Genomic DNA, 23,671 nt, shown 5'->3' on the forward strand with positions numbered 1-23,671 from the left:
TAGACACTAGGACACTGTTTATCATACTTGTGTTCTGATTTGGAAAGTCACGTGGGGCCGTCAGCATGGCAACATCTGTGTGTTGGTCGTGAGGAACATGATTCTACAGGCCACCTGGTTATGATGGGCACGGGCCATATCTCCCGGGAAGGGAAGTGTATGATCACAGACAACGTGGCGCTTCCTTTCCATCGCAGATGTTCCTAGAATGCGGTGTGTTATCGTTTTCAACCATGTTCTCAAGCCTGAAGATCGTCTTTTGGGGAACTGCACCCACGACAGGACGAAATGGTCACGGGTAGCTGCGTGCTCTGTGCCCGCAGGCGTGGCTGTAACAGCTCGTGCGATGCAGGAACACAAGTAGTATAAACAGTTTTATTTCTCTTTACATGTACAACGTGTAAACATGGCTTATCATCTGCCTTTCACGACGGGATGTCACCACGAGAAGGGCTGTACTGCACTTGGTCGTGTCCCACACACGGTGACACTCCATCGATGCCGCTGCACGCACACCGCCCCCACCCCCCACAACCTTCTTTGGAACAACGTGGATCAAACAGGGGCTCGTACACGCTCCCCACCTCCAACCAACAACCGACGTCAAATTTAGTTTAGGTGAATCTGCTCACCTATGGATGGTTCAGGTCAAGATTTTGGGGGGGTTTAAGATAAAAAAATGAGTATACAAAACATAAAAACATTAATCCAAATTCAGTGAGTACTTTTAAGTGGGGATCAGAGAATCTGGGATCTAGAATCATTGTTGTCTAATTTTATAGTTGGTTGATAGCCATTTTGTACAAGTTCAAGGAAATGGGATAAAACCCATCAGCTTCCAGGTGCGGCACACCTGAGGAGGCTGCAAGCACGTTTGCATTTTACATCTCCCCTCGTCGGGAGTCACACCCAATTTCTGTGGTTATTTCTAGAGAGCTGTTCGTCTTAATAACACATCATGTTTAAAGTCTAAAATGCCAATGCTTGCAAATACATTTGTCTTTAACAGAGTATACTAAATATAGGAAGAAGCATCTTTATTGTATACTACTCAGGATTTAGGTATTTATTTAGGTAGAAAAAAATGCTTAGAATACTCTGGGGAAATAGGGCTCATTTATAGAAGAATATTTCAGGGATTTTTTTTTTTTTTTTTGCATTTTTCAAGGATATACATTCGTACTGATTTTTGCTTCCAAATATATTTTAAGGCTGTTTGGTAAAATATATACCAGATATGAGGTTCCATTTACAGGGTTTTGTTCTTACAGGGACTTCTTAACTACTCAGCTTTAAAAAAGTAAAACTGTGAAGCTAAACATGCTTTGCTATCACCTGCGCTCCTACGAACCCCACGCTTCGTGGAATGTGGACTATGAGGAAAAGAAACGCGGCGGGCGGCAGGCGCCTGCCTGTGCAAGGACGCCACCGGGGCTCTCACGCTTCGAACCCCACGCTTCGTGGAATGTGGACTATGAGGAAAAGAAACGCGGCGGGCGGCAGGCGCCTGCCTGTGCAAGGACGTCACCGGGGCTCTCACGCCAGAGGCGTGGAGGGCGGTGCGTCTTAAAGTGCGAGTCAAACAGGAAAACAAAGTGCTATGGAGGGGGGTCTGTGCTGCTGGGCTGGGGGCCCACACTCCCAGGGCTGCGGGGCACACGGCGTCCCGCGGAAACGCTGTGGCCCCTGCTTTTACCTGGAGTCACAGCGAGGACTCTAGTCTGGGGTCTAGTGGGTAAGTCCATGGGCGCTTCCTCTGAGGTGGTGTCTCAACAGACACACAACCATCCAGGTGGAACAATGGTCCCGGCATCTAAATTTAACGAGATGAATGGAAAACCTTCCATTAGAGACCTTCCTATTTGTCTCCTTGCCAATCAGACTCACGGAAATAAACTACTTTTCTGAAAGTCCACAGCTGGAAAGCACAATGTGACCTTTTTTTTTTTTTTTGTCATGTCAAAAACAGGCAAGAAATATATTCTGGACTTCAGCTGTACTGCATAGAACAAAAGAATTCTGGAAAAATACAATGTAAACCACATTTCTTCTTTACCATTTAAACTGAGATATACTTACCACACACATTCATATTTCTTAAACTTTTTACAGCATCACAACTGTCATTTTAAACAAGCAAACTTTTTTTGTTTTGTTTTGTTTTTTTAAAGGATACCCTGGAAAGTCAACTGATAGAGCATTTGAGAATATATATACATCTATAAAAAAAATCACATGGAGCATAAAGGGTGAAACTTAAAGACAGAACCGTGGGTGATAGTTTAAGTTACAAAGGGATAAAAAATAAACGACTCTTTTATCTGATTAAGGACAACTGTGTTCTCTTTGTACCCCTGCTACAGAAGAGTCGACCTCTCTTAAGACTCTCTGTTTCCGTCTGTCTCTCCCTGTGTGGACGGACATTCAGCTGACTTCCGGCCGTGGAGATGCTGTGCTGAGTTTGGGGGGGCAGACGTGGGCTTCCACCCCAGGTTTCCAGAGAAGCGCGAGGCGGGGAGCTTGGTGGCTGCAGAGACGACTCCTCATCACCATGGACTTGGCACAGGAACCATGTGAAGGGTCGCCGGGTTCAGGGCACAGGGACCCCAGGCCGCGGGGTGGGGGTCTTCCTTTCCTGCACTCAAGCTGTAGCACCTTCTCTTGGGGTATCTAATGCCTTGAGAGTGCTGAGACACACCCTTTCACAGTTGTTATTCTCGCCTCTAATATCACACGATTTTATAAAAATATAAATAACAAAGTGTGAACTGGGTTCCATCTCGAGCGGTTTCCTCGACCCCCTCTGGGAACAGAGGGGTGCGTCAGGGGTCCCCACGCCGCTCCGGCCCCGGGGGTGGGCATCCGGGCTGTCTGGGAGAAGTCGCTGTGGCCGTGAGCTCGGACGTCCGGGCGCTCCAGGGTGTTTATGGCACAAACATGACGGCGGGGCGGACTCGCTGGAGGAATGAGACGGGAGTGACGAGGGGGTGGCGCTCGGCGCGGCTAAGGCTCCGCGGGGCGGGGCTCGGCCCCGCCCTAGAGCCGCGTCTGGGCCTCGGGGATGTAGATCTCGATGCTGTCGGCCCGCTCGCTGGCTGAGCTCTGGCGGAAGGACGCCGCCCTCTTCGCCGCCGCCAGCCGCCTCCGCGCCTCCTGCCGCTGTCTGTCCGGCAGGTCCAGAGACTTCTCTCTGGTGATGGGGAGTTTCCCTCTGGGGGGCTTCTTTGGTATTGGAGGGGGGACCTTTCTTTCTTCCTGAAAAGCATCACAAGTCAAGAGTTGGGGTCAGAGAGCCTGGCCCTCCCCACCGCCCGCCCCCGCCCACCCCCCGGTGCTGCCCGGTTCTCCGGGCAGGAAGCCTCTGGGCACGTGAACCTGGGCCTCGGTCTTGGTCGTGGCACCGTTCTGCCCCTGCTGCTTGGTAAACGCTCCCTCACAAACCCACACCCGCTCACCTTCACGGGAGCCTGCACGACGCCCCCTTGACAGCTTGAGACGCTAATCTATTCAACAGACTGCAAGGTCCGAGGACATGGAAACTACCTCTAATCCTCTGCCATGGGCCTCAGACCCCTCGACATTAACTACCTACGGCTTTTCACTTGCATGGGAATCGGATGTGAATAACTGGCTCTGACTCTCAGCTTGTGTTCTCCAACCACAACCCCAAGATCCGAGCATGCCTTTTCCAGAAAGAGAGAGACTGCCCGATTCCGCAGCAAAGGAACATGGGGAGCTGGCAAGTGCCCCGGGCACGGAAGAGGCCTGCGTCCCGCCTTGTGCCCTCTGTCTGCTGGGCCGGGATCAGACACCAGACCTGCCCAGGCGGGAGGGAGGGTCACACCGAGTCCTTGCTGGAAAGGGGCGTGGCCTTTTCTGAGCACGTGCCCAGCTGCTGGGGGAAACCTTCATCTGTCCTTTCCCTTTCAGCCTCCAAAAGGACCCGAAGGCACCAGGGTGCCCAGGCCTGGCCACCATGGCGGGTTCAGTGGACACACGGCAGAACTCAAAGTCTGTCCTACTGTTTTTGGCAGGAAGATAAACTTCGGTGTTTGGAACTTTGTTCTTAGGGCCAGAAGCAATGTCCTTCCTGACTTGATGGCAGGGGTCAGTAGGGGTAATTACTTTGCCAAGACTTCCAGCTATTTCAGAATGTAACTCTTGCCCTGAGTGCGGGACTGTACTTGTCTCTTTGCACGCCTGTGGGGCCTCTGAAACACGCAGCAGTGAAACCAGCCCTTGTGGGAATCTCCACCCACACAGGCTCACAGCCGTCCTGGGGTAGGGAGGGGTGGGGGTGATGGCCCCGCAGATCTGCGAGGACCTTGGCCCCAGGGGCACGACGCGGAGCTGGGGCTGCGTTCCAGGGCTGCTCGCCTCCCGGACAGGGTGCAGCGCCCTCAGCAGGACCCCGTGTTCACTCTGAGGACTACCCGCTATGTAGAGCTGGGTAGAGGGTGATATTAGTGGTCAGGTACAGAAGAATGGAAAATGGGAAGGGCTTTTACGTATCTTCAGACTAGTTTAAAAGTTGGATTTTTAGTGGTTTCCTAGAATAACTTTTTCACTGGGAATCCTTACTTATGATCACCTTCATTCACGACCAAACCACAGACCTCTTGGACTTGCTCACACACAACCTGGTCGTTTGCACGCCCCTCCGCCCCCCTGTCTGCGGTGACAAGGGCTTTGTCAGCACCTGCGATCAAGCGATGGTCTCCAACTTGGACCACGGGGGGCATGTTTTAGGGAAAAAGGATGATGATGGTCTGCGTGCTAATTATCTAGATGTACAACCCTCAGCTACTCCCCTGTCCCAAAGTATCTCGGATCAATTGTCTTTATTTTGATTGATAATGTCTGTCTAAGAAAATCAGATTATGATTCTGGAGAACTTCTCTAAGGTGCGTCAGGAAGTCAATGTCTTTATAGCTAATTCACACTTATTTCTCAGCCCTAGAGAACATGATACCTAAAGGGAAGAGCTGAAATCACAGGTCAAACTTAATGGGCATTTTCAGCCTATCTCAGGGCGAGCTCTATAGGAAGTGTACATTCTTTAAGTGTTCAGTGAAGTTTACAGTGTTTCTCATCTCCCCAAGCATCACTGTAAGCAACCTGAAGCCTGTGGGAACCACCACAGTGCAGTCCACACAGAGGGTGGTGGCGATGGTAATAATTCAGAGGACGGGCCCGACAGGAAACGTGACTGCGAATTCACATGTGGGTTCTATTGGTGTCTTCTCAGAATTGTCAGCAAGAAAGGGACTTACTATACGTGCTGATGACTCTAGCACCAGTCTGGTTGTGCAGACATGGGTTTAGGTGTGATATCAGATCCTGTCCTGTTAACTGCAGACTGAGACACGCATGGTAACGTGGTACTTGGAGCACGTGCAGGGATTGTGGGCAGGGACGGGGGCGGTGGGCTCAGTGTGGGGATGCAGCAGGGGCTTACCTTCCTCTCCGGAGATTCGACCACTTTCCAGTCGGTGAGCTTCAGCTGGTGCAACTCATCGAACTTCATGCTGACATCCTGAACGGACAGCTGCAGCATGTCCCAGTAGCCGGCCAGATCCTGGGAGGTGGGCCTGGGCATGGCGCTGGGGTCCTGCGGGACACATGCACAGTTAGAGCTGTGGAGACTTCTGGGCAGGGTGGGGGAAGGGGCTGCTTTTCCCAGTGAAGGGGGTCTGGGAGAAGCCTCCGTAATTAGAATTGGGTGCACATGCTCCTGAGGGCCCATGAGGATCTAGTGACAGTTTACATGAGTGTTTGCTGACAGTTAAAAAAAATCTGTGATGGAATTCCACCTGAGCTATTTCAAATCCTAAAAGATGATGCTGTTAAAGTGCTGCACTCAATATGTCAGCAAATTTGGAAAACTCCAGTACTGGAAAATGTGTTTTCATTCCAATCCCCAAAAAGGGCAATGTCAAAGAATGTTCATACTACCTCACAACTGCACTTATTTCACATGCTAGCAAAGTAATGCTCAAAATTCTCCAAGCTAGGTTTCAACAGTATGTGAACCGAGAACTTCCATATGTTCAAGGTGGATTTAGAAAAGGAAGAGGAACCAGAGATCAAACTGACAACATCTGTTGGATCACAGAGAAAGCAAGAGAATTCCAGAACATCTGGTTCATTGACTACGCCAAAGTCTTTGACTGTGGATCACAACAAAGTGGAAAATTCTTCAAGAGATGGGAATACCACGACACCTGACCTGCCTCCTGAGAAACCTGTATGCAGGTTAAGAAGCAACAGTTAGAACTGGGCATGGAATAACAGTCTGGTTCAAAAGTCAGGAAAGGAGTACAGCAAGGGTGTATATTGTCACCCTGCTTATTTAACTTAAATGCAGAATACATTAAGAGAAATGCCGGGCTGGATGAAGTACAAACTGAAATCAAGATTGCCAGGGGAAATATCAATAACCTCAGATGTGTAGATGACACCATCCTTATGGCAGAAAGTGAAGAAGAACTAAAGAGCCTCTTGATGAAAGTGAAAGACGAGAGTGAAAAAGCTGGTTTAAAACTCAACATTCAAAAAACGAAGATCATGGCATCCGGTCCCATCACTTCATAGCAAATAGATGGGGAAACAAGGGAAACAGTGACAGACTTTATTTTGGGGGGCTCCAAAATCACTGCAGATGGTGGCTACAGCCTTGAAATTAAAAGACCCTTGTTCCTTGAAAGAAAAGCTATGACTAACCTAGACAGCATATTAAAAAGCAGAGGGATTACTTTGCCAACAAAGGTCCATCTAGTGAAAGTTATGATTTTTCCAGTAGTCATGTATGGATGTGAGAGTTGGACCATAAAGAAAGCTGAGCACGGAAGAATTGATTATTTTGAACTGTGGTGTTGGAGAAGACTCTTGAGAGAGTCCCTTGGACTGTGAGGAGATCAAACTAGTCCATCCTAAAGGAAATCAGTCCTGAATATTCATTGGAAGGACTGATGCTGAAGCTGAAGCTCCAGTACTCTGGCCACCTGATGTGAAGAGCCAACTCATTAGAAAAGACCCTGATGCTGGGAAAGATTGAAGGTGGAAGGAGAAGGGGCCGACAGAGGACGAGATGGTTGGATGGCATCACCGACTCAGTGGACAGGAGTTTGAGCAAGCTCTGGGAAATGCTGAAGGACAGGGAGGCCTGGCGTGCTGCAGTCCGTGGGGTCTCTAAGAGTTGGACATGACTGAGCAATTGAACACCAACAGACCTGAAAAGTCCGCATTGTGTGTGATTCCAGTTGTAGGACATGCTGGAGAGGGCACAACTATGGAGACAGGAAAAAGATGAGAGGCGGCTAGGGGCTGAGGGGACACAAGGAGTGACCAGGGGGAGCACAGAGGATTCTCAGGACCGTGAGGCCGCTCTGCGTGTCACTGTCCTGGTGGACACATGTCATATATTTGTCTAAATCCACAGACTGTCCAACACCAAGAGTGAGCCCTGATGGAAATCGTGGACTCGTAGTGATGGTGATGGTTTGTGCGGGTTCATCAGTCGTGACACACGGACCATCTGGTGGGGATGCTGATAGTGGTGGGGCTGGTGTGTGGCAACTGGGAGTACGTGGCATTTTCTCTGTATTTTTCACCCAGTTTTGCTGTGAATTTACAATGGCTCAAAAAATGTATATTAACGTGGTTGAAAAATGGGCAGAGGATCTGTCTTCCAAGGAAGACATACAGATGGCCACCGGGCACATGAAAAGATGCTCAGCATCACTAATCATCAGAGAAATGCACAGCAAAACCACAGTGGAGTATCACCTTGCACCTGTCCCAGTGGCCATCATCAGACAGGAAGTAACAAGCTTTTGAGGATGCAGAGAGAAGGGAGCCCTTGTGTGCTGCTGGTGGGAACACAGACTGGTGCAGCCACTATGGAAAACAGTATGGAGTATCCTCACAAATTCAACATGCAGCTAGCACACAACCCAGCGGTGCACTGCTGGGTATTATCCAAAGAAATGAAACACTAATTCAAAAAGACACACGCACCCCCACATTCACTGCAAAAGTATTTACAATAGCCGAGACATGGAAGCAGCCGAAGTGTCCTTCAGCAGAGAGGATGTCATGCATATATATACTGAAATACTACTCCAGTGTAACAAAGAATGAAATCTTGAAATCTGCGATAACATGTAAGTCAAACAGAAAAAGAAAAATGCTGTATGACTTCACTTGTATGTTGTGAAATATAAAAATCAAAACAAATGAACAAACATAACAAGATGGAAACAGAGTCATAGATACAGAGAACAAACGTGTTTGCAGAGGGAACTGGGGATGGGGCTAAGAAATAAGTTCGGGAGATAAGGAGGTACGGACTGCCAGCTGCAAAATAAGAGAGTCATGGGAATGAAACTTACAGTGTGGGAATCCAGGAATAATTGTGCAGCCTCTTTGTATGGTGACATATTGTAACTAGACTTATCGTGTTGATCAGTTTGAAACATCAAATCACTATGCTGTGCATCGGGAACTAACATGGTGCTGCATTTCAAAAAATAAAGAAGCAAACTCATAGAAAAAGGGACCAGATTTGTGGTTAATTAGAGGGAGGCATGGGGTGGGAGGAGGGGGAACGCGATGAAGGTGGCCAAAGGTACGAACTTCCAACAACAGGATACACCAATACTAAGAATGTGAGGTACAGCACGATAAATGCAGTCTGCACTGCTGTTCCTAATATGAAAGCTGTTAAGACAATAAATCCTGAAGGCTCTCATCACAAGGAAAGTTACATTTTTCTACCTCTTTGTGTACCCACAAGACGTGATGGATGTTCTCTAAGATTATGGTGACAATCATTTCATGATACCAGTCAGATCACGGTGCTGCACCCCCTACACTTATCCAGTGCTGCATGTTCATTGTATCTCAACACAACTGGGAGAAAATGGAACCTGGGGACGATGGCGCCTGTTAAGGTTTTGATGCCTGGACAGTTCTGGCAGCTGAGGCCCTCTGGTTCTGGGCGCCTGTGGGGTTCCTGGGCAGGGTCTGTGGTGGTGCTGGTGGTGGGGGGCACTGGGGAGGTGGGGCCCGTTTCCTTCTGTCCTCTGAGGGGTCTCAGCCCTGCTTCTGAAGGTCAGAGACACCCTACGTGTGCACCATGGATGCCGTTGCCCTGGCTTGGAGGGAGGGCTTGGCAGGTCAGGTTCCTGCCCTGGGAGGACAGCTGACGCCACCGAGTGGTGCACGGGCAGCCAAGGGTGGATGTGGCCCCAAGACGCGTTTGCTCCTGCAGGTGCTCATCAGGGCACTGATCCATTCACGGAGCCCCACCCTCGTGAGCTTTCCCCCCACAGTCCCCTCCTGTCACCCTCACCGGGCCAGGACTCGACGTGTGAATGCTGGAGGACACAGATGTCTAGTCCCGGTTCCGTGCCCACACCCACTAGGCCACTCTCTGGGCCCTGTCCATCCTGCCTGATGTGACCGGATGGCAGCTGTGCTGAACTGCTGGGAGGGGGTCAGAATCGCCGTCTGAGCCACTTGCACACAAAGCCTTCATTTTCCACTCTGAGTGAGAATTGCAACCCCTGCGGCTGTTTACTGTGTGAGGACCATTCTCCACTGAGCCACCAGGGGGCGACCTGATGTGCAGACCGAAGAGCCTGATGGGCAGGTGCAGGGTCACACACAGGTTCAGGGTTGGATGAGGTCATGTACAGGGTCAGAGCGAGGTGCAGGGTCAGGGTCAGGGTCAGATACAGGGTCAGGCTCAAGCTCAGGGACGGGTCAGGGTCATGTCAGGGTCAGGTGTGGGAGGGTTCGTCAGGTCGCCAGACCTGGGTTGTCATGCACTTGCCTGAGTTTGAGCTCAGCTGCTGCTTGTGAAGGAAAACAGTGAAGGCCTTGCTCTGAGCTGTGCCTTGCAGGTGATGGGGTTTGGGGGGACCAACAGGGGCTCCCTGGACGTCTGGGGCTGGCAGGGTGCTCCTCCCCGACAGTGGGTCCTGAGCCGCGTGTCCTCCTCCTGGAGGATGAAGCCGGCACAGCGACCCCTCCTCCCCTCCCCACCCCCAACAGGGGCAGGTGTGAAGGGCCTGCATGTGTCTGAGGATCACGTCGCCCAAGAGTGAACTCTGGGGTCACTGGGCCTCCGCTCTGGGCACTGGGGGGCAGAGGCCATGGTCATGGTAGACCCCAGCACGGTCAGGGCCTTGCTCTGTGTCCTCTACTCCTTTCTGGGAGGTGTGGCTATGTCTGTGTCCCTGGACACTCACACGCCCTGGTCTGTTTGTAAGCCTCGTCTGTCACATCAAGGTGGGCCAGGCCAGTCTCCTCCCCCAGCAAGTGCACAGAGCTGTTCATCCCTGTTGACTGCACGCAGGGCCCCAGGGTGCTATCTGGCCCCAGCATGGGAGGTCCTGGGATGTGGGCTCAGATGCTTTGTGTTCTAGAACATTCTCCTGGAGCTGTGTGTCCTGAGAAGGGCTGAGGAGAAACCATGGTCTCATTCAAGTGCAGCGTTAGATCAGCGGTCTGTGTGTGACTCCATCTCTCCCAGCTCTGAGGGTGCTGAGCCGCTGGCCCTAGGGCCACAGGGGTCCACCCGCTAGTGTCAAGGGCAGGCCCTTCCCAGAGTCCATCCTCAACAGCCAGTGGGTGTGACTCACTCCCTGGGGCCATTTCTTTGACTTAGAACTAGAGCTGCCAAGGAGGACAGTGTGGTTTTGACGAGCAGGGCCCTGCCGGCACTTTCAGCCCCTCTGCTGACGGTCTGCCCAGAGCCCAGCAACCTCCTCCAAGTGCTCCGGGGCTTTTGGTCCAATGGAGGGCACACGAAAAGGAAGTGGTCATGCCAGACCTCCTGTGGCCAACACAAAGTGCAATCTGACGTGTGTAAGAGGTGTCAAGGATGTGACACTGGATAATTCTCAGGTCTAGTACCAGCTATATCTGGCAGAGAAGACGTGCATTGCTCACAGCTGGAAGACTGTTACTATGCTACATGGAGGTTCCTGAAGACGTGAACAACCCTCCCATCGGCTCAGCGGAACAGGGACCACGCCCCCTGGTGGCCTCAGTCAGTCCTCAGAGATAGCGATGGGGTGCGGGTGGGGCTGGGGGCAGGACACGCCTGGGGGATGGGAGAGCAGAGTGTTTCTACAACTGCATGTTCATTTGAGGGACCCTAAGCCTGCCTATCGATGCTTTTGAACCGTGGTGTTGGAGAAGACTCTTGAGAGTCCCTTGGACTGCAAGGAGATCCAACCAGTCCATTCTGAAGGAGATCAGCCCTGGGATTTCTTTGGAAGGAATGATGCTAAAGCTGAAACTCCAGTACTTTGGCCACCTCATGCAAAGAGTTGACTCATTGGAAAAGACTCTGATGCTGGGAGGGATTGGGGGCAGGAGGAGAAGGGGACGACGGGGGATGAGATGGCTGGATGGCATCACTGACTGGATGGACGTGAGTCTGAGTGAACTCCGGGAGTTGGTGATGGACAGGGAGGCCTGGCGTGCTGCTATTCATGGGGTCACAAAGAGTCGGACACGACTGAGCGACTGAACTGAACTGAAGCCTGCCTATTCCCCGCTCTTAAATGTTGATTGTAACTTCACGGCATAGGCGACCAGGTGCTAACGCTTTAAATCTCATGATGCACTTGAATGGGATTAATGGAAAATATTGGAGAAAACATTCTTTTTAATGATCCTGATGAAAAGGGATGAATTGGCAACTCTGACGTGCTAGGCTGCCTTCGTGTGGAAGAACATGCTGCAAACTCACAGGCCTCCTTGTGAACTTAAGAACCGAGCAAAACAAGACCGAGGCACCGTGAACTGCTGCTTGTGTGTTAATGAAAATGTCTGGTCTGAAAGAGGTCAGTGTATGGATTATAAATAAAAATACATAAAAGAGGTTGTAAAGTAGTGTGAATACCATTGAGCTGTTACTCTTCAATGACTTTCTCCAAATAATTATTGTTTCTCCAAAATAATATCGGTGAGTACTTTCTTTGGTCAGATAAGGAAAAGTATGTGTGTTATGATACATATTTATATTTATTGATAGACAGAGTGCCTGATGAACTATGGATGGAGGTTCGTGACATTGTACAGGAGACAGGGATCAAGACCATCCCCATGGAAAAGAAATGCAAAAAAGCAAAATGGCTGTCTGGGGAGGCCTTACAAATAGCTGTGAAAATAAGAGAAGCAAAAAGCAAAGGAGAAAAGGAAAGATATAAGCATCTGAATGCAGAGTTCCAAAGAATAGCAAGGAGAGATAAGAAAGCCTTCCTCAGCAATCAATGCAAAGAAATAGAGGAAAACAACAGAATGGGAAAGGCTAGGGATCTCTTTAAGAAAATTAGAGATACCAAGGGAACATTTCATGCAAAGATGGGCTCAATAAAGGACAGAAATGGTATGGACCTAACAGAAGCAGAAGATATTAAGAAGAGGTGGCAAGAATACACAGAAGAACTGTACAAAAAAGATCTTCATGACCCAGATAACCACGATGGTGTGATCACTCACCGAGAGCCAGACATCCTGGAATGTGAAGTCAAGTGGGTCTTAAGAAAGCGTCACTATGAACAAAGCTAGTGGAGGTGATGGAATTCCAGTTGAGCTATTTCAAATCCTGAAAGATGATGCTGTGAAAGTGCTGCATTCAATATGCCAGCAAATTTGGAAAACTCAGGAGTGGCCATAGGACTGGAAAAGGTCAGTTTTCATTCCAATCCCAAAGAAAGGCAATGCCAAAGAATGCTCAAACTACCGCACAATTGCACTCATCTCACACGCTAGTAAAGTCATGCTCAAAATTCTCCAAGCCAGGCTTTAGCAATACGTGAAATGTGAACTTCCAGATGTTCAAGCTGGTTTTAGAAAAGGCAGAGGAACCAGAGATCAAATTGCCAACATCTGCTGGATGATGGAAAAAGCAAGAGAGTTTCAGAAAAACATCTATCTCTGCTTTATTGACTATGCCAAAGCCTTTGACTGTGTGGATCACAATAAACTGTGGAAAATTCTTCAAGAGATGGGAATACCAGACCACCTGACCTGCCTCTTAAGAAACCTATATGCAGGTCAGGAAGCCACAGTTAGAACTGGACATGGAACAACAGACTGGTTGCAAATAGGAAAAGGAGTACATCAAGGCTGTATATTGTCACCCTGCTTATTTAACTTATACACAGAGTACATCATGAGAAATGCTGGGCTAGAAGAAGCACAAGCTGGAATCAAGATTGCCGGCAGAAATATCAATAACCTCAGATATGCAGATGACACCACCCTTATGGTAGAAAGTGAAGAGGAACTAAAAAACCTCTGATGAAAGTGAAAGAGGAGAGTGAAAAAGTTGGCTTAAAGCTCAACATTCAGAAAACGAAGATCATGGCAGCTGGTCTCATCACTTCATGGGAAATAGATGGGAAACAGTGGAAACAGAGTCAGACTTTATTTTTTTGGGCTCCAAAATCACTGCAGATGGTGACTGCAGCCATGAAATTAAAAGACGCTTACTCCTTGGAAGGAAAGTTACGACCAACCTAGATAGCATATTCAAAAGCAGAGACATTACTTTGCCAACAAAGGTCTGTCTAGTTAAGGCTATGGTTTTTCCAGTGGTCGTGTATGGATGTGAAAGTTGGAATGTGAAGAAAGCTGAGCGTCAAAGAATTGATGTTTTTGAACTGTGGTGTTGGAGAAGACTCTTGAGAGTCCCTTGGACTGCAAGGAGATCCAACCAGTCCATCCTAAGGAGATCAGTCCTGGGTGTTCATTGGAAGGAATGATGCTGAGGCTGAAACTCTGATACTTTGGCCACCTCATGTGAAGAGCTGACTCATTGGAAAAGACCCTGATGCTGGGAGGGATTGGGGGCAGGAGGAGAAGGGGACGACAGAGGATGAGATGGCTGGATGGCATCACTGACTCGATGGACATGAGCCTGAGTGAACTCTGGGAGTTGGTGATGGACAGGGAGGCCTGGCATGCTGCGATTCATGGGGTCACAAAGAGTCGACACGACTGAGCGACTGAACTGAACTGAACTGAATATTTATATATGTAAGTATTCATGTTAGAATATATATGTGTGTATGCTGCTGCTGCTACTGCTAAGTCGCTTCAGTCATGTCTGACTCTGTGCGACCCCGTGGACTGCAGCCTACCAGGCTTCTCTGTCCACGGGATTTTCCAGGCAAGAGTACTGGAGTGGGTTGCCATTGCCTTCTCCTATATAATGTATATATATATTCCCTTTGATTTTCAGGAAGATCAGAACCAAGTTTAGTGTTCACTCCTGACTGTAACACAAAGCCGGGACTGCTCCTGGAACCCCCTGCCGGTCTCTCTCATTGTGGTTGCTCACGTGTTTCTACTGGAGCCACCTCCTGGTGCTGCCTTCACTGTGACATCCCCATGACACGATGCACACCTGTCCCCCTGCCCAGGGTCCCCAGGGGCAGGCCAGTGGCCAAGAACACTCTCGCGGCTGGGTGCCCGCCGCCCTCTGCCCACCACGCTCCTCCCTTGCCCACAGCCGAGGCCTCTCTGCTTTGGCCCCTGGAGCTGTGCCCGTCCCCATGTTTCACCAGGCCACGCTCCCAGAGTGGTCCTTCACAGCAGACAGGGCAGAGGTGAGGGCAGAGAGAGCGGTCGCCTGGCCTGCTGACCTGTGCCCAAGGGTCTTGAGGGGGCACTCACCATGTTCTGCTGGCAGAGCCAGTAAAACTGCTGGAACTTCTGGGACATCAGCAGCTGGGCGCTCCCCACGGCGCTCCGGATCTTGCCAAGGACTGTGGACACACACAGGGTTGTGGGTGGGTTGGCGGGGACCAGGAGAGGGGTGCCACGCTAGGCGGGCTTCCCGCTGTGGCTCCATGTCCTCGAATGTGTGTGGTCGTGTCCGACTGCGGCCCCACGGACTGTGCCCCCCAGGTGCCTCTGTCTGTGGGATTCTCCAGGCAAGAACACTGGAGGGGGTCGCCATGCTGTCCTCCAGGGGATCTATCTTCCCTACTCAGGGATCAAACCCTTGTCTCCTGCATTGGCAGGTGGGTTCTTTACCACTGAGTCACCTGGGACGCCGTTATCCTCGGTCACCAGAGGTGAAATTTTTGAGCTTACTGTGTGGAATGGCCACCATTGAGCCCTCTTTCCATCTGGTCCATCCTGATCCATGAAAGAAATTCAAAGATGACCAAATACCGACTATTGGGACACCTCAGTGTGGGGGCAAATTTACCTTTGAAAGGTCCTCTAGCCCACCCAGCCCTCCGGGGGTCAGTTGGGTGGCAGGGACCCTGGCCCCTCACATCAGGAAGGGTGCGTGAGGACATCCTGCCTCAGGCACCTGGGGGCCAGCTCATCAGGGCCGTCAGGAGCAGCGAGGGTCAGTTTAATCTACGAACGATCTCAAGTTGTAAGATCTTAATTAATCAAAGTGAAAGTGAAAGTGAAGTCGCTCAGTCCTGCCCGACTCTTTGCTACCCCGTGGACAGTAGCCTGCACCAAGCTCCTCTGTCCATGGGATTTTCCAGGCAAGAGTACTGTAGTCGGTTGCCATTTCCTTCTCCAGGGAATCTTCCGACCCAGGGATTGAACCCAGGTCTCCCGCATTGTACACAGACGCTTTACTGTCTGAGCCACCAGGGAAGTCCATTATTAATATGCTGGAAATCTTTCTTTTGCCCAGTTCGAATCCCTAAGTCATCACAACTATCCAGTAAGTGGTTAAATCCTTTCCACTGACAAAGCTGTATTACTTACTTTTTAAAAGTAATTAATCAAAGGGTGCTTTAAAAAAGTAAGTAATACAGCTTTGTCAGTGGAAAGGATTTAACCACTTACTGGATAGTTGTGATGACTTAGGGATTCGAACTGGGCAAAAGAAAGATTTCCGGCATGAAAATTTTGGGAAACCCCCCGCCCACTTCCTGCAAGTGCCTCCTCACATCCCATCATTCTGTCCCAATCCTGGCCTGTGTGAACATCATCATTTCAGAAATAACAGCTTTGGGAGACCTGAACTCCCATGATTCTCAGAGGCACTTAGGAATCTGGAGGCCAACGCTTCTGGCCTCTGTGTCTGGGCCCTTGTCTCTGGGGTTCGGTCTAAGCGCCCACCCCCAGCTACTCCCCTCTGAGGGCAAATGTGTCCTCTCTTGAGTCCCCTTCAAGACCTGCACAGCACAGATAACAACCAGCTACACAGAGCCCCTGACGTCACACGTGGGTCCAGCTTGTCTCCAGCCCGGGGAAGAGGGGAGCCTTCTGAGGCAAAGGTCTTAGCCTGGAGCTCGTCTGGCATGAAGCGGACACTGAACTGTCACCTCCAACAGGGTGTTTCAGTACTTGTGGACTGTTGACTTGTGGCTCAGTCTGGAGAAGAGCCCAGAGGGCTCTTCAGCACGTGGGTCCCTTGGCAGGGGTCTGGCTATGGGCAGATTCAGGGGGTGAGGCGTGGGGCCCGAGACCTGGCATTTCCACAGGGGTGTAGCCCACGTCCAGAGAGGTAAACTCAGTTTCTCTAGCTTTCTCCCCAGTTTCCCCAAACACTGCTAATTTTGATAGGCAGCCTCCAAAATAATGAGTTGAGACTCATTCAGGGCAAGCTAGAAACCGGCCACAAGGACTCTGACTCCTGGGCCACAAGCCACTGAGACCCCAGTTCCTGGCCTCCCCCAGGGGGTGGGGCTCACGGACACAGCGGGGGCCTCGGTGCACAGGCGGCCAAGCGCCATGAACTGCAACCGGAGTCCTCGAAATCAAACGTGTCTGTGAGGGGTGCCGAGGATGCGTCCTACTGGGACAGAAAGCAGCCATGGAACAGAAGGCCCAGGGCACCACAGTGCTTACAGGGTGAGCACCTGGCCCCGGACAGCGTGTTCATCGCGTGGTGTTCTCCTGGGGTCGGGGAGCGGGTTAACGGCCTGAAACGCTCCTGAGTTTGCCTGCATTTTCTGACTTGTCCGGATTGCTGTTCCCCAAAGCTTGATTGTGACGACTTGCACACACAGAGAACTTGAAACAAAGTACCACCAGCACCTCTGCTCCATCACTTGGAATCACCATCTATGTGTGTGTGTCTTTCTGACCCTCTTGGAGATGAGCTGTAGTCAGCACCTCGCTCACCAAGCACCCTGCACAACCACAGAGCCACAGCCCTTCCTAAGAAACCAATACTTCCCTGCTGCTGCTGCTGCTAAGTCACTTCAGTCATGTCCGACTCTGTGCGACCCCATAGACGGCAGCCCACCCGGCTCCCCCGTCCCTGGGATTCTCCAGGCGAGAACACTGGAGTGGGTTGCCATTTCCTGCATTAAAGTGAAAAGTGAAAGTGAAGTCGCAAAGTCGTGTCCGACCCTCAGCGACCCCATGGATTGCAGCCTTCCAGACTCCTCCATCCATGGGATTTTCCAGGCAAGAGTACCAGAGTCTAATATCACCCAATTCTCAGTTGCTTCTAAAATGTGAAGAGTTAAAACTGTAACTTTTAATACCAGTGAGTTCACTAGATAATACCGCGACATCCTTTCAGACTTAAACAAAACAGAAAGCGGTCTTGTCAGCGTCCTGACGCCGGCTGCAGGGGGCCTTGGCCCCTGACCCCCTGGCCTGCTCACCTCCCCCATCTCTGGGCAGTGGAGGGGACACAGGGCAGGAAGGCAGAGGGGCTGGAGCACAGCCTGGAAGGGCTGAAAATACTTCCCACCTGGTTCACACTTCGGTCCCCAAACTGAACATGTTTGATTTCCACTTGTAAACCCTTGTAACTTGCAGGACTGACGAAAACCTTTAAAGAGACTTGTTTTAACCAAATGGTCACTGTAGGAATATATAGAAGTGACTCACATATAAATGCATTTTTTTTTTCACTGACGCTATGCTTCCTGAAGTGGTAATTAAAAAGTCAATCAGTTAAACCAAATGGCACTGTAAGTGGCACAAAGTAAAACAAACAAAAAGAAACTCCCCAAAACAGTGTGCTTTCTGAAATAAAAGTTTCCAGAGTCACACACATCTTACTCCACAGGTTCATAGGAAAGATGAACAGCACGAGGAACTCAACAGTGGGGTCGTCTGTGAGGTGTGACGTCCTCAGCGTCTGTGACGCTGGACTTTAAGTCCCCATTTTTCACATCCTTCTTAAAATGCACCTCAATGGAAGTATTAATATACAATACTTCAGTTAATAAACTTCAGCACAATGTGGATGGGGGTGATGTCTGGGTGGAGACTTATTATAAAGGGTATACACTGATTATTGCTTGAGAGAGGTAAGGAATGTCAGAGTGTAGCTAATGGCCTGATGACTAATGGCAGGCGATTTGTGCTCATCAATGTGGATGGCTCTATCTGATACCTATAATGTAAATAATAGCTTCCCATAATTGCAAAGAATTTGAGGCGAAAATTCAATTTATTCTTTTCTACTATCCTTCTCTAATTCTGTCATAGTTTAGCCACTTTCTTTCAAGAGCTACAGATAAGGGCTCATGCTCATCAGAATGGAAATTTACAAAGAACCTGAGACAACCCAGGCCTTTGATGTACAGAGAAATTTGATTAACTGACTTGCTCCTTTAATTTATTTTTCACTCCTGTTCTACAATTTCCAACTCCACCTAAATTTACTATGAAGTGCCAGGGCAACACTGACACTATTCTTTTGAAATTCAAGGTGGGGTTTTCTAGAATTTGCACACAGTTTGAGGTGGTCACTTGGAGATCCATGACCAGGCGGATTTTGGATTCCCTCCTGACCCAGGCGTGGGGATGCGTGCGTTCACAAACCCCCGGTGAAGCCTCAGGCTTTGTCACCTTCCTGTTTCTCGAGCACACGCTTCCTCTCAGGCTCGGTTTGCCGTGGCGCTGGTGGCTGGGGTGGCCCATGCGCTGACCACACCCTCAGCTGTCAGAGGTGGCAGCCTTGGGCTTGCAGGGTGACTGGGCGGGGTCCCCGGCGGAAGCGGCGGTGCTCAGAGCCGTCCCCGATTCTGGCCTTCAGTGTGTGGACTTCCGGGCAAACTGCAGGCTCAGGGCAGTCTCCCTGTGGCCCGTCCTCCTCATCCGCCTTGGTCCCCGAGTCCCCCGGGTCACTGTGATTACTGCCAACGGCACTCTGCCTGAGCCGGACACCTCCACACCCAGAGAGCGTGGCACCTCCAGGGAAGGAGGTCTGGGAGACCCGCCGCGAGCATCGAACCCCAGCTCTGGCAATGACGTGTTCGACTGAGGATGGGGGACCCCCAGATAATGATGTCTCCTGGTGCTGTGTGTCTGGCCGGGGGGTCTTCAGATCAGCAGCTCTGGGGCAGAGTTGTTTGGGGGCAACAGAGCAGCCCAGCACCTCTCCAAAGACCCACCGCTCAGTTCCCCAGGCCATCCATCTTTTTACAAACCTGCTGAGTAAGATCTTTGTGGCTCTGGAAACTTCCATTTCAGAAAACATACCTTTTTTATTTTTATTTTTTTTGCTTTTACTTTATGCCACTTACCCATTTGGTTAAGTGGCATAAAACCGCAAACCACTCGTGTAGTGGTGGTTTACAATCCCTGCAGAGTATCTGTTTATGTATTAAGCTGCTTTAACATGACTTAACTTATACCAGTATTTAATGGTTCTCATGATGTTTTTGGAGAAGGCAATGGCACCCCACTCCAGTACTCTTGCCTGGAAAATCCCATGGACGGAGGAGCCTGGTAGGCTGCAGTCCATGGGGTCGCTAAGAGTTGGATACGACTGAGTGTCTTCACTTTCACTTTTCACTTTCCTGCATTGGAAAAGGAAATGGCAACCCACTCCAGTATTCTTGCCTGGAGAATCCCAGGGACGGGGGAGCCTGGTGGGCTGCTGTCTATGGGGTCGCACAGAGTCGGACACGACTGAAGTGACTTAGCAGCAGCAGCAGCAGCATGATATTTTTATTAACCGTAGAGAGCTGAGTGAATCTGATTTGTTCGATCAATTCAGTGAGCTGTGGTTATAAAATAATAGCTTGGGAGAAAAGTTATCTCACATAATGGAAATTTCAAAATTCGGAGCTCAGGGTTTTGGTTCAACAGCCATTTAATTTAATCTTCACTCTTTAAAAGGACGGTAACCAAGAAACGTGTACCTGTGCTTAAAGTGAGGAGTGGAATGGAAAGTTACCGTACCTTTAAACATTACTAGGGAATCACTTAAACGTGACCAATATGGTGCTTGGTTAATGTGTGGAGCATGCAGTTGAGATTCAAATTAAGTGTTCTCTCACCTTTGCCACAAAAAATAGAGCTCGGTAATTAAGAAATTGAGAAAAATCACAGAAAGGCTCGGGTAGACCTGTTCGCTGCTCTTTGCATCTGAGGCTCCTAGAGATGTGATTTCACATAGTTATGAAACAGTGGTGGGAAAACCCTGCAGAGTTCTGGTGACTGAGCTGGTGTCTGTGGGAGGGGCCCCCCGCCTGAGGGCACACGGGGTTTTACACGCTGTGCTGTGCAGAGGGGTGAGTAGGGGTGGAAGCACCCTGTGTGTGAAGACTGCCCCCCTTCAGACTCCCACCGCCGAGGCTTCTGCTGGGCACTGCCAGCAGACGCTCAGTGCATCCGGGCACCGCTGGAGGATGGTCAGCGCATCCGGGCACCGGCGGTGGATAGTCAGCACGGCTGGGCACTGCCGGCAGACAGTCAGTGTATCAAGTGTGATCGCCCAGGAGCCTAAGACGGGGCAGAGCCCCAGGAAAATGCAAAGCAACCCCCACCCTTGAGAAGGGCGTGTGCCCACATGCATGTCCCCAGGGACGACAGAGCCAGGGGCTCCGGGAGGTCGGGACCAAGCTCCCCACGGCAGGGGCAGAGTCCATGTCTGAGGGAGGGCCTTCCTGGAGGGTCTCCAGCCTGGCTCTCTGCCCCTGCTCGTGCCCTCATATTGGCCCGCCTGCCTGACTGGTCTACCTGCCCTCAAGGTCCGCCCAGATGCCGCCGCCACCAGGAAGACTTCTCAGACTGCTGGCAGCATTTGCCGGACTTCGGGGTGTCTATAGCACTGGGTCTGCATTGCTCTTACCACAGGCACATTCCTCACCCACTATAAACGCCTCTGTCCTGGTCTTACCCACTCTGAGGTCCCTGCAGTGTCTGTGCTGCACGCTCATCGGTGTCTCCACCTGCAGTTTCTGGGACGGCTCCTAGCATGTACTCAGCAAATGCCTGCTGGGGCTTTACAGGACACAGAGTCCAGGAGAAGATCCCAAAGTGCAAAAAAGGTGAAAAAAACTTGTGTAGAGAAATGCAGCTGACGGACAGCAGAAACCCCCTTTCCTCTGCCCGGCTGACGGAGAAACATGTTCTCCAGATGCTGATAATAAGACAACGACAACCTAGGTGACAGGATCTTACTGTTGATCTGGGTCACTGTAGATCACCAAATCAATCATACACGGGATGTTCACGGCATTACTTCCAGGATTTTCCTGACCACCCCCAGTGACAAGAAAATCATAACTTATCATGAGAAGGCTTCAGCGCTGGGGACTTTTAATGTCACCTCTTAATTTCCAGGGTCTAAGGCACAAACCAAGTGTGTATTTTATTGCTCAGGGATCCTCTCTGGACCACAAATGAGGGTGACGGTTGCAGAGAATCACAGTGAAGTAAATGGCCAGGGATGGGGCACGGCGTTTTCTGAACAGCAGAAGACACTCCATCACTAGCTAGGGGGTTAGTCACTTACCATCTCCAGCTTTTCTCTGATACAAAGCCAAAGCAATTTCTTTTAACACAGGATGGTCACGAGTCTAGAAAATGGTTGAACTGTTGCCCATCGTCATTGCCAAAATCCAGCACGTGGAGCCTGAGATAACCTGCAGTCCCAAGACCCCTGCAGGCCGGAGCCATCCTGCTATCCAGCACACAGCACGGAACAGAAGGATGCCCGTCAATATTTCAGCCACTGCTTTTCTGTTTGTTCGCTAGCATCTTAGCTTGGGTGGGGTATGCTGGGAGCCCATGCACTTTAATTTACTCAGGGATCAAAGGGATTGTCCTCATGGATTTCATTCGCCACGTGCTCATTTCATTTATGGAAACCTGGCGAGTGTGTTCAGGCCTCAGCAGACACCTGCCTCTTACCTTCCTCCACGAGGTCGTTCTCCTCGGCTTCCCTCTCCATCTCCTTGCACCAGCCTTCCATCCGCTTCGTCTCTGTGTGCAGCAGCTTCAGGAACCACGCGCCGTCCCTGTGGCACGGAGACACGCGCCCGCCGTCCACTGCGTCCAGGGACGGCTCCAGCCAGGGGTCGGGAGGGGGCAGGTTGGCAGTGTCCACGGGGGTCCGATAGTCCTCCCGGTAACTGAAGAGCCCCTGGGTCCGGACGGTGCGCACCGCCCCGTACTGCGTGGGGGTGCTGGGCTCCGAGTGCCTCTGGAAGGAGGACCCGAACTGCAGGCCCTTGTCCTCCGTGGTGACGTGTCCTGGGAAGCCCTCCAGCTCCAGGTCCGCCTGCACCCCGGCCGTCACGCTGTTGGAGCGCTTGAAGCGTCCGTGTCTGCGGGGGGCGGGGGCAGGGGAGACAGATAGGAGCTTGCTGGAGATGACCCTGAGCCGCAGAGCCCAGCTTACACATCCAGAGCATGCTAGGCCGCACCCCAGCCTCGTGGCAGAGACGAGCATTTTCATCTTTGTTATCAGCACACTGGTGTTTCATCTGTGTGAGAGCCTTATTTGACTTTGTAAAGAATGAAACTCTAACTTTAGCTTTAAAGCTTCAATGGCTAAGTGATGCCCACTGAAGACTTAAGTTTACCACAAGGTGGCTTAATCTATCCCTGAAACCACTGTCTTGCGGTGGTTACCTGACTTTCAGAAACACGTGACAGGCTTACACATTTCTGTGTGTATGGATGTAAAATGAAGCCCCACTGCTTCTTCCAAGTACATAATTCTTTTAAGTAATAACATCTGTGTCTTGTTGAGTTCTGGTGGCTATTCATATCATATTTCAGGACATAAGCTTCCTCTCTCTGAATGCTGCAGCATCATCCAGTTATGTCTTTTATGTAAAATAATGAATCCAAATTCTGACTTCAGCAGGTGTTTAAAAAACATTTTCATTGTATGCATTTAAACGTAACTTATTCCTCATAGCCAGTTACTGAAAGGACTGGCAAGAATGAACTTATAGCTGGAGCCCAGATTTTGCTGGTGAGAACCGTGTGTGTGTGTGTGTCTGTATGCATGCGTGTCTCTGCGTGTGCATGCTTGGGTTTGCCTGTGTGAGTGTGTGTCTATGTGTGCATGTATGTGTACGTGTGTGTCTCTGTGTGTGTGTCGTGCATGTATGTCTGCATACCTAAACTCTGCCAAGCTACACAAGTTGGCTCCTCACCAACTGGATGCGCAGATGGCAGGCAGCTGTGTGTGCAGCTGGCTAATGGATCTGCCTTCGCTGGAGGCAAAGGTGCTGAGAAAGAGCCACCAGCGGGGATGGAGGGGGTGCCGCAAGCCCAGGTCCTGGGGCAGAAGATGCAGTTTCTGAGAGGCCCCTGTCCTGGGGAAGCCATCAGTTCCCTGGCAGTCCACATCTTTGCAGGTTGGTCTAAAACCCTCACTGTGAGTGACTCACCAGGGTTTCAACAACCAGATGGTGCCTGGTGCTCAAAATATGATATGCCCATAGAATTCTGTGTT

At 50.5% G+C, this 23,671-nt stretch overlaps 1 protein-coding gene across 1 annotated transcript in view; it reads right to left on the minus strand.

Annotated features, from left to right (window-relative positions):
* Positions 1 to 3,036: 3,036 nt before the first annotated feature.
* The window catches only part of DLGAP2 (DLG associated protein 2), a gene marked incomplete at its 5' end in the record, with an annotated part of 452,741 nt that continues 432,106 nt past the window's right edge, over positions 3,037 to 23,671 (minus strand). Inside the window, 4 exons of the mRNA XM_070364120.1 lie at positions 3,037 to 3,255; positions 5,459 to 5,611; positions 14,701 to 14,792; positions 22,114 to 22,529. Coding sequence (XP_070220221.1) covers positions 3,037 to 3,255; positions 5,459 to 5,611; positions 14,701 to 14,792; positions 22,114 to 22,529 — 880 coding nt within the window. The remainder of the gene's footprint in view (positions 3,256 to 5,458; positions 5,612 to 14,700; positions 14,793 to 22,113; positions 22,530 to 23,671) is intronic.

This window comes from Bos mutus, chromosome 27 (genome assembly GCF_027580195.1).
Source record: "Bos mutus isolate GX-2022 chromosome 27, NWIPB_WYAK_1.1, whole genome shotgun sequence".
NCBI lineage: Eukaryota > Metazoa > Chordata > Mammalia > Artiodactyla > Bovidae > Bos > Bos mutus.